The sequence below is a fragment of the Homarus americanus genome, unplaced genomic scaffold (assembly GCF_018991925.1).
Source record: "Homarus americanus isolate GMGI-L3 unplaced genomic scaffold, GMGI_Hamer_2.0 scaffold39675, whole genome shotgun sequence".
In the NCBI taxonomy this organism is placed as follows: domain Eukaryota; kingdom Metazoa; phylum Arthropoda; class Malacostraca; order Decapoda; family Nephropidae; genus Homarus; species Homarus americanus.
Genome location: NW_024736071.1, coordinates 19,452,025 through 19,463,026, shown reverse-complemented (window position 1 = coordinate 19,463,026; position 11,002 = coordinate 19,452,025). Strand labels below are relative to the sequence as shown.

Genomic DNA, 11,002 nt, shown 5'->3' with positions numbered 1-11,002 from the left:
GATGGAGCGCAAGTGTTCTGCCTTGCGGAGAAAAGCATTCTGCAGTCGCCTGGTTTCCAAGATTCACCGAACACCATTCTGATGTCTGCTTCTCTGATCTTCTCAAAACATTGCCACTTGCAGGTACAAGGAGGCCCCCAAATGATATTGTGTAAGCTATGGGTGTAAGTACATATACCAATCAACGGAGAACTGAAATTAGAAAATGGGAAAACCCTCATTTCAAATTCGTAAATTTGGCACTTATGCCCCTGCTTTAGGCGATGCCACACATTTTCACATTGAGGACACTTTCCATGTTAAAATTTAAAGTGTTGGAGGGCACTTAAAATTCAGAGAAAATCTCCAGTAAGAACTTAAGAGAAATATAGAGAACAATTGTTTCCAGAAGAGAGTTAAGACAATGATACTGTATAAATGATCTAAAGCAAAATAGATGCTACCCATACTTCCAACCTCATAGTTATATACAGAGTATAGTGAAAAATGCTAATGTAAAAAAGTAAGAAAATCAAATCAAAATTTATTAATAATAATAATAATTGAAATGAAAATGTACCAGCCTTATAATCTATTAAACCATTTATTACATTCATATTAGTGACCAATACAAAGTTTCCACCAACATTTTATTCTTGGGCAAGACATAATTCATTTATTACTGTTTAAAGTATTTCATAAATCTTCTGCAAATTGATTTTTATGTTACACACGTGAAGCTCATTATTGTAATAAAATTTCTTAATGGTATATGATGATTACTTTAATGATACGCTGTACAGTATTAGTTAATTTTATTAAACAATGGAATGTGCTTCAACTAAAACTGTGTAACAAACTTATGGGCAAAAGTTAAATGATTTGTAACTTTTGCAAAACCTGTTATACCTTAACCAGCAGTCTCCAGTTCTACTTACCAATATAAGCTTATTATTTAAAGTGTTTTTAATGAATTAATCTGAAATAAGAACTTTAAAGCAAATTCTATGACAACTTCCTAAAACTGGCTTTGTCTCTAACAAATCAAATACAGTATATTTGTTTAATGACTGCTCACATAATTACTCCTATATAGTTACTGAACTAAGAACTAAACCTTTAGTCTGACATTTCAAAGAAAAAAAAATAATCATCTGCAATAGAAGAAAAGTCAAGAGCAAATCCTGGACACCAATGCACAAAAACATCACACATTTTTCGATGCAGGACTAGAAAATTACCACATTATAGTCACAAACAGTTACTGTACACTAACCACGGTAGATGAAGAAAAAATACTGTACTATAAATATTTACTCGAGGTTAAGCGTAACCCTCACATTTACCCCATCAGGTGACACGGATGTTACTTTTTCCAAATACTGTACCCTGTACTGCAAGTGAATTTGCCCCCACACAACTTACCTGCTAACACACTGAAATGCATACAGACTTTGTTGCATGACTCCTCTCATATTTAATTACTTAACAGAAAACTATATTAATGATAAAATCAGATTTCAATCACTTTGGCATTCTTCCTAAAATAATTAAAAAAATAACGTAACTGGAGAAGTGTAAATCTTCTTGCAAACAACACTAACACAGCCCTTCCTCCTTTTAACTTTGTACAAAACATCAAGAGCGTAGAGCATATACTGTACAACACAGCAAGTAACTATGGAGGAATAGTGGCCCCTGCATCATAGTTCATCAAATCTTCAAATCTTGGCTTTGGTTTTTTCTTCCTAGAACCATGCCGTTTCTCACATATTTCACTCTTATCACCCTTACTTGGAATTGAAGTTTCCTCTGATCCACTCTTCAAATCTGCTTGTGACTTCTCTAATTCTTGTGAAAATCTAAGACGTTTAGCCTGTGTTTTTGTGGACACTTGGGTTATGTCATCTGAGGTTTTGGAAAAAGGCAGAGAACTTTTTTTAGAGACTTTCTTTGGCTGCCGGTTTTTACCCTTTTTACGGACAAAATTTTTCAAGGTGCTCCCCTTATCTTCTGCATCCAAATGTTTACTTCTAGCATACCGAGAGAGAGATTTTCTTTTCAAGGAGGAATCTGGCAACTTATCTGTCGGCATTACTGGTATATGTGAGGCTGCAGCATCATTTTCATTTTCTTTACTATGGTTCTTCCTAACTCGCAGTGAAGTTCCCATGGTCAAAGGGTTGTTTTCTAAATCCATTTGTGGAGACTTGGTATCTTTTATCATCTTATGCAACTTGCCTTGTTGTCTTCTTGTGATCTTTTGTTTTTCTAAAAATTTCTCATCATTTTTGTGGTCAGAATCTTTAATTGAACTTTCCCCTTTTTTATAACTAAGTTTTTTAAAGGAATGGTCATTGGGAGTTGTATGTACAATCACTTCCGATGAAGACTGTGTCACTCCTACAGGAGGATTATCGGGAATACTGCTTGTTTTACTCTGTGATGTTTCATTAGAAAAATCTTCTACACTCTTACTATCAATACTAGCTGGGTGCTGCTGATCAACCAAAATTTCATCTTTCTTACCTTCAAAACAAACTCTCACCAATTTCCTATTATCTTCCATCAATTCATTATTGCGCTTCTTCATCTCTTGAAGTTGTTTTTCCAAATCTTTCATTTTATTGACTAACATGCTTGATATCTGCAGAGATTCACTTTCTTTGGCATCATCAACACTGGGACGATCTAGGTCTTCTAGGTTAATATCCTGTTTCACTTGTGTGAGGAGCTGCTCATCTTTTCTTGTAGTAGTAGTTTCTTCACACTCTGACTCAATACTACCAACACTCCTGGTATTCCTTTTACTTCTAGATACTTCCCTTACACCATTATGTAACTTCTCTTCAAAACTATCAACATTAATTATATTTCCTTCTATGGTTTTATTTTGGGTACTCTTAGCATTTTTTCTATTCAAAACTGGAGTTCTAGTATTTTCTAACTTAACTTTTTCTTTTTGATGAACCAGTGAATTTTTCTTCTTTTGCAGCATACTTGGAGAACTATCTATTGCCTCTGAAGTTTTACATGAAACATTTTCCACACTAGTGCCACACAGGTTTGAAGAGCTCTCAGCTGACGTGGCTGCAGTTTTGTGAGAACAAATTTCCTCGCTATCCCCATGCATGGGAACACCACCAGGTGATGTAAGAGCATGTTTATGATGATAATTTTTATTGCTGTTGTTTTGTTCAGATATGCCACTTTCTGACAAAGTGAGGGGCCTTTTACGAGGCCTGCCTCTTTTCCTCTTGATATTGCCAATAATATTAGACCCACACATTCCTAGTCCATCAGTTTTATTTTCCTGTACAGATAAATACTTACTGCCATTTTCAACTTTAATTTTGGACCTCACAGGGGATCCACTCATACAATATTTTTTCCTCCCTATTCTCTGTCGCTCTGGTGTATTCAAACTGTTGCTAGATTCTAAGTGAGAGATTAATTCACATTTAAGTTTATGCATATCTTGAGGGTATTTCTCTAAATGACTGTGCAATGGACCTGCACAAGAAGTTACAAGATTATCTAGTTGTTCTTTCTGCAAAGGAATTGGTGATAATTGCCTCAACCAGTCTCCAACAATACGAATGTTTTCTCCTAACATCCGTGACACTCTCCATAGTGCATACAGAACCCCATTGCTAAACTGCTTCATTGATAGAGGTTTAGCAGTCCCTTTCATCAGGTCATCAAGGTTTACATATGTTAAAAAGTCTTCCCAGCTTAGCTTATCTCCATCATCCCATTCCCTCTCCACACAGTTTAACTGATCACCTCTGTGATTCTGGTGAAAATTACTTGATTTTATATTAAGTGTGTTCATTTCAGTCGGTGTATTGGTTGTGGAAAGTGTTGTCCCATGGGAATGATTATCTAAAATGAAAACCTCTGGTGGGATGGCAGCACTCAACCTGTCTTCTGTAAATATGTCTGAAGACTTTGTTACACTCAGAAGAAAGGAGGCTAAATTACTCAAACAAGGACGGAGCCCTTCATCATACATTTTAGATGGCATTAATCTAATTAGCCATGCTGCTAAGTCCCCTATGCTTGCCCCTGTTTGTATTCTCAAGTCATTGAGTACTAACAACAACCACACTGAGTAATCCTCCATATCAAGAGGCTGTCGATGGCATCTGGCAACAATGTCATCAATACTGAAGCTTTGTATCACTGGTAAAATCTTCTGCAACAGCTGACCTGCATCTTCCTGCAAGATATAGAGAATTAAAATTAATATGTATAAGCATGCAGAGGATCGAACACAAATTGGGTCTACCTCCTACCACTGTCCGTTTCATGATTAAAATATGGGCTAAAATAAAAAAGATGGCTAAGTAATGTTCAACGAATATCAAGCAATATATTGTAAAAGTAATGACTTGTTCACTTTGCTTGAATGTTCTAAAGTACAGAGGCAACAACTTAGACTGCAACCCCCTGAACACATTAATTCTCCTGGCTGAAAATTACCCTTTTTTCATTGCACAAGTGACTTTAACAATGAACATGAAAGGAAATCCTCTTATTCCATAAGTTCTTAAGGGGAAAAATCCCCATGATAAATTATTTTAAAAAAATTCATTATTTTGAGGGGATGTAACCCCAATTAAAAATGGGGACTGACTGTACCTGTGATAATTATTGCAAAGCTCGTGATGTAGGAAGATTTTGTCCCAGGCCCTGTGAAATTTTCTGGAACATTTGAGGGTTTGCAATATAAAATGCATCTCTTGACAGTCTTTTAGCTTGCCATTGTTGCTATATCACCTCTGGGCCACAAAACTCTGTTAGTATTTAACTGGGGTGATAAGACAGTGTGGACCTTCTGTTAAAGGTGGCCCTCGCTCAATGTGACTTCACTACGGTACTGTATTATGTGAAGAAACATTTGCAAATTTGCAAGTGATTGGGTTGGATGTGCAACCTTTGTAGACATGAATACACTCTACTGCGCAGTTGAGGCTCATGAGTAGAGCCTGGAAGTTTAGGCAAAATGCCATAAATGCCTATTTTTTTTTAATTTCATTTAAAAACATTGCCTTAGTTGTCAATATGACTATTTTACTTATTTTCCAATTTTTTTTATCATTCTGCTATAAGTGAAACTCCTAAGTGGTTTTTTAATTATTTAATGTCAAAATCAAACATTTCATATGGCATTGTTCTGTTGGACACCGGACGGATGTGTATGACGAGTGCAATGTGTGTGTGAATATATCCCCACACGCCACTCTGTCCTTTGTGGCCTGGACTGTAATCTTTGAGTCAGTCAGTTCTCTTTCAAACAATGCTGAACACAATTCACTTGCAATACCTAAAGTGCATGCTTCTTCAAAGCATTACAATCTAATTAGAATTTGGTAGCAATTTGTTGTCTACAGATGGGGCAGTATTGTTTTTCAAAATGTCCAAAAAATCAAATTACAGTATTACCCCGCCTAACGCGGTTTCACTTAACGCGTTTTATCAGATACGCGGTGCCTCGCCAGAGCTGAACTTTCACTTAACACGGATTTTTTCCACATATACGCGGTGAGTGTCCGGCTCGAGACGCTATTTTTAGATTTGCCCCACCCGCCACCCTGCCTGACTGCCTGTTTTAGCTCATAAAATTCATACAAATTACCCGGCCAGAATATAATTTACATTGCTGGAATTCTTATAATTTGGTGATCATTTTGAATATAAACATCATATATTTTGCATTAAACATACAATTTTTAGATAAAAATTTTTCTCTAGGTAACTATGTTATCTTTTGTGCAAAATATATGACATTTATATTCAAAATATTCCTGGTCTTACAAGGAATCCAGCAATGTCAATTATATTATCCTAACTTTAATCTGAGGTATTATTTAATACTAAATGTTAAAAACTCTGGAAGGGAGGATTGGTGGGGGGTGGGGGGGAGGGTTGGGACTGACCGCGCGGTTGGAAGAGGGGGGGAGGCAAGGTGGGGTACTTTGATTGACAGATAGTGTCGTGAAGATTTTTTTTTTTTTATTAACTGAAGATATTTGTTTTAGCTCATAAAATTCATACAAATTACCCGGTCAGAATATAATTTACATTGCTGGAATTCTTATAATTTGGTGATCATTTTGAATATAAACATCATATATTTTGCATTAAACATACAATTTTTAGATAAAATTTTTTCTCTAGGTAACTATGTTATCTTTTGTGCAAAATATATGACATTTATATTCAAAATATTCCTGGTCTTACAAGGAATCCAGCAATGTCAATTGTATTATCCTAACTTTAGTTTGAGGTATTATTTATTAAAATTTAGTGGTTTTCCCCCCAAGCAGTGTAGTGTGAGAGGGGAGGGAGTTGAGTCCATTATTTGAATGGACATTAACTTGGCGACTGTATTTCTCTATTTCTCTTAAGTATTAATTGTGTGCATGTACCATCATAAAATTAAGATGTTATTTTTACTACAACATAGGTATGTGCCTTCAAAAAGTGGAGTTTGGGGGTCGGGCCGGTTTCTATTGGAATTAATCCCATATGTTCTGTTGTTCACTTAACGCGGATTTCACTTAACGCGGGACCCTCTGGGTTCAATTGACCGCGTTAAGTGGGGTACAACTGTACAGGGTAGTTCAAGAAGTACTCTACTTTGTTTCTCAACATTTAAAAACTTTTAACCACAAAGCTGTTGAAGCTCACTAAATGGGACAACAGAGATCTGTATGTGCCTTCTTATTTCGTATACATCCTGTATTGTTCTACAGCTTCCGGTCGGCAATCTCAATTCCTCGTGGAAACTAGAAAATAAGCATCTGAAGTATTTGGGGGGAGAAACACAGGGGGGGCCCCCAAATTCGCAGGGGTTAGGTTCTCAAAATGGCTGCGAATCGCCGAATCTGTGAATAACATTTGAGGACGGGGCTTACATTTTTATTGTGTACAAAGAAATTTATATCCCTCTATGTGTTTGCCTTTTGGACAACTATTTCTTTTACCTGTAGTACTGTATGTGTGTGTGTGTGTGTGTGTGCATGTGTGTAGACATACAAACACACACACAAAACACATACAAATAAATCATAATTGGAAAGTCCTCTCACAAATAATGAGAAACAAATTTATTAAAAATGTGACAGTCTACCCTCAAGTCCGTGCTCTATTACAGTACTTTATTAATAGAACACGGACTTGAGGGTAGACTCACATTTTTTTTATGATTACTGTATTTGTGGAGGATTTTCCAATTATTATTTATTGGTGAATTTTCCAATTATTATTTATTGGTGAATTTTCCAATTATTATTTATTTGTATGTGTTTTGTGTGTGTGTGTGTGTGTGTGTGTGTACACACACACACACACCTATTTACAATACAGGTAAAGGAAATTACTGTCTCTAGAAAGAATGGCTCCTTGTCCCTGCCGCGAAAATGACGGCAACTTTAAACCTACCCACAGACATTCTTGGGTACATCCAGGGTGTCATCCGTGAATAGCCGAGAACCGCGAAATAAAAATCCACAAACTTGGGGGGGCATACTGTACACAAAAAAGAATGTACCATGTAAAGCTACATTACAAAAATTATGTGGACACCTGTAAAGGCAACCCCGCCCCATTTTCTCCTGAAGAAGCCACAAAGTTTCAATTGAGGTAACCAATAAAGATTTTTTTTTTTGCAACAAAATGATTAGTTAGCTATCATTAATTTTACTGAATTGTACAGGTATTTATATACTGTACAGTAGAACCTCGATAAATCAGACTAATTGGGGCAGACCCCAGACCGAAAAATGCGCAAGTCCGAGAAAAGCGAATATAGGGGCAGGAGAGTTGGAGATAACACTGCTAATATGAACTGTTTAAAGAAAATCAGTTGTTGTTATTACTGCACTTCAACAACTAAGGTCTTTAAGTGTATAACAAGGTTCTTAAAAGAATACAGTATTACATCAAAAAATAAAAAAATATATGATACACCTCTCTGGGTTGAAAATCAGACATGTAAGTCTGGTTGTCACCGAGATGATTGTTATTTACTGTAAAGTGTTATATGTAAGTAACCAAGGAATTTGTCTTATGAACAAAGAGAAAACTGTATACTGTACAGTAATTATAAAGATAAAAATAAGAACAAATAAGTGTCGGAGTATATTGTATGTGAAAGACGAATGTTTATCTGGGAGCAGCTGGCAGTGGGGTAGAGGGGTAGCATGGGGGGCGACTCCCTCCCCCTCTCCCACAAGACTCTTTTTAACACTTCTTTATGTAATTTCACCACAATTCTCATATAATTTAGGATCATTTGGTGCCAGGTTGATAAAACATTATCCTAAAAGAATTAACTTTCCTGAAAAAAGAATCCCACACTAAACACCATGAGTCATTTGTTTACAATGAGCAAACAGCTGATCGGCTTACCACAATGTCTGTCTTCAACACTTAGTAAATTAGTACAGTACAGTTGTGTATTTATCATCAGTTAATAAATACTATTGTAGTGTATTTATCATCACTTAATGAGTAATATTGTGGTGTACAGTATTATGTATCTGCATATACCGGTACCCTGGTTTGTTCATTAATCATTAGTCTAAATACAAGTAGCCAAACTGAGCCATCATATAATACTCAAAGGTAGTAAATAATGTTTTTAAGAAGGTATCTTCATATCAAATACTATACAGTGTGTCTTAGTGACCCCTGTTGTAAGCTGGCCTACTGAATGCTCACACGAACGCATATGAGTAAACACATTCTAATACAGCTTATCCTTTTATTTTCAAGTCATATTACAAATTACATACAGTATTGTATTTTTCTCTATTACTGAAGATGTTATATTAATCATGATGAACCATAAACCATAAGAGGCCAATCATATGAGAATATAATACTGAATCAATAAATAAATAAACCTGATGAACATGGCAACACTTGATCAGCCCCAGTCTGCATACAGTGTCTTAGTTCTCACTAAGCCTTTAGCAAATCTGATTAGACAACTGTACAGTATTTAGAAAGTGTTGTTCATTTCATCAGATTTTTCTTTTATTAAATCCCCCCCCCCCCTTTTTTTCTGTGACCAGAGCATCTCAGAGTCCGAAAAAAGTGAATTCCGATTTATTGAAGTCTGATTTATCGAGGTTTTACAACTATATTTTGTAAGTAAAATACATTTAATTCATCCCTTTCTTGGTTTTATGTTGCTTATTTTGACTGTTTGTCTTACCTAATTGCCAGCCCCCTTTTTTTTAAGATTTTAAATGCCTAAACATTCCGGCTCTAGTTCCGAGCTTTCTTGATGAGAAATGGTAAGGTCTCATCAAAACCCTGGTTCACACTAGCCCATTTGACAGCCTGTTTGACCACCCCACCTCTACTGCAAATAAGAGAAGAGCTTGTACATATAATGGGTGACCAAACATTGCATCAGGTCAGGTCAGTAACATGAGACCCCTTCCCCACCTCCATCGCAAGTGTCAAGTAAAAAATGATTACGTTATGTATTATATTCAGTGGAGTGGACAGTGGATGCCTACTGTAGGTCTCAAGATGACAGCATCTGCTGGGGAATATAGTACTGTATATGCAGCACAGTAATAATATGCATTACAGTATTTTGTTTATTTACAATATACAGTATTGTACATGTACAGAGGTGTTTCCATAAAAAAATACAGCTCCGTGCGAGATGCATAGTTTAGACTCTGGGAAAAGTTTCCTCAGTGCAGGGTGGAAAATTCCAGTCTCAGGTGTGACACAGCTCCATTTACACTTTGCATGCCTATGTCATATAGATTTGCTTTTTTTTAACCAAAATATTCACAATTATTTGGATAAAAAATGGCATTTCTAGCTTAATTTGAACCGATTTTATTGACTCTTGTATCAATATTACTTAAGTTTTTTTTTTTTGTTTTTTTTATAAAAGAATGGAGTCCCATCACTGTATTGTGTCAAAATATTTTGTTTAAGGACCTTTTACTGGAAGTCTTGTAGAGAATTTATTTGGGATCATTATGGTATCAAATTCATCTCACTGACACAATTAGAACAGATACTGTGAATAAAAGTTATTACACTTTTTGCGAGCATTAGGAGGTGGTGGAGCGAGGGAGAGAGAGTCCAGTCAGTTCCTTCCTTGAGGGTTGCCTCCCTCTCTCTCTCCCACCCAGTGCATGTCACCAACTCCTGCCTCTCACTCATTCTACTGTAACTGTCATTTATGATACAATATTGATTATTTGTTATTCATTAATTAGTAAAGATGCATTGCTCTAATAATCTGTGTAGGGTATTAGTGGGTCTCATGTTACTGACCTTACCTGATGCAATGTCAGGTCTACCCATTGTATATAAACTCTTCTCTCATTTGCAGTGGAGGTGAGGTGGAGGATTAGTGGTTTCATATTACTACCGACCTTCTGATGCATTGTCAGGTCACCCATTGTCGGGGTGGGGGATCAGAGCAAAAGCACCTCATAGTCAGAATGAAGCACTCGACATTCACTGAAACAGGGCAAGCACTTCACAGCACTTTATTCGCACGCGTGCACGCGTGCGCGCACACACACACACACACACACAAAAAATACAGGTAAAGGAAATTACTGTCTCTAGAACGAATGGCTCCCTGACCCAGCCGCAAAAATGCCGGCAACTTTAAAACTACCCATCAGACATTCTTGGGTACATTCAGGGTGTCAACCCCAAATAATAAGAGGATCACGAAATAAAAATCCGTGAACTTGGGGGACCCCTTGTACTGTACTTTGGGCCTTATCAACATCTCTAAAACTGTCTTTATCAATGCCATTAACTCTTAAGAAGTTACTCATTGTTCAACTCAATAAAAGTGCCAATAATGACAATTAACATGACTGCCTTAAGGCCCCTTCCATGAAAAGCAGAAACACTAAGAAAATGATTTTTTTGACCAGTGGCCTTGATTTGTGACCCTAAATACAAACGTTCCTGCCTTTACTTTAGAGCAATGCTATGGCAGGTGATCAAGAAAAATGGG

At 36.5% G+C, this 11,002-nt stretch overlaps 1 protein-coding gene across 2 annotated transcripts in view; it reads right to left on the bottom strand.

Annotated features, from left to right (window-relative positions):
• Positions 1-781: 781 nt before the first annotated feature.
• The window catches only part of LOC121871883, a 35,742-nt gene continuing 25,521 nt past the window's right edge, over positions 782-11,002 (bottom strand). For both annotated transcript variants that reach the window (XM_042374469.1, XM_042374470.1), the window contains exon 9: positions 782-4,201. In XM_042374469.1, coding sequence (XP_042230403.1) covers positions 1,658-4,201 — 2,544 coding nt within the window. In that variant the 3' untranslated portion in view covers positions 782-1,657. The remainder of the gene's footprint in view (positions 4,202-11,002) is intronic.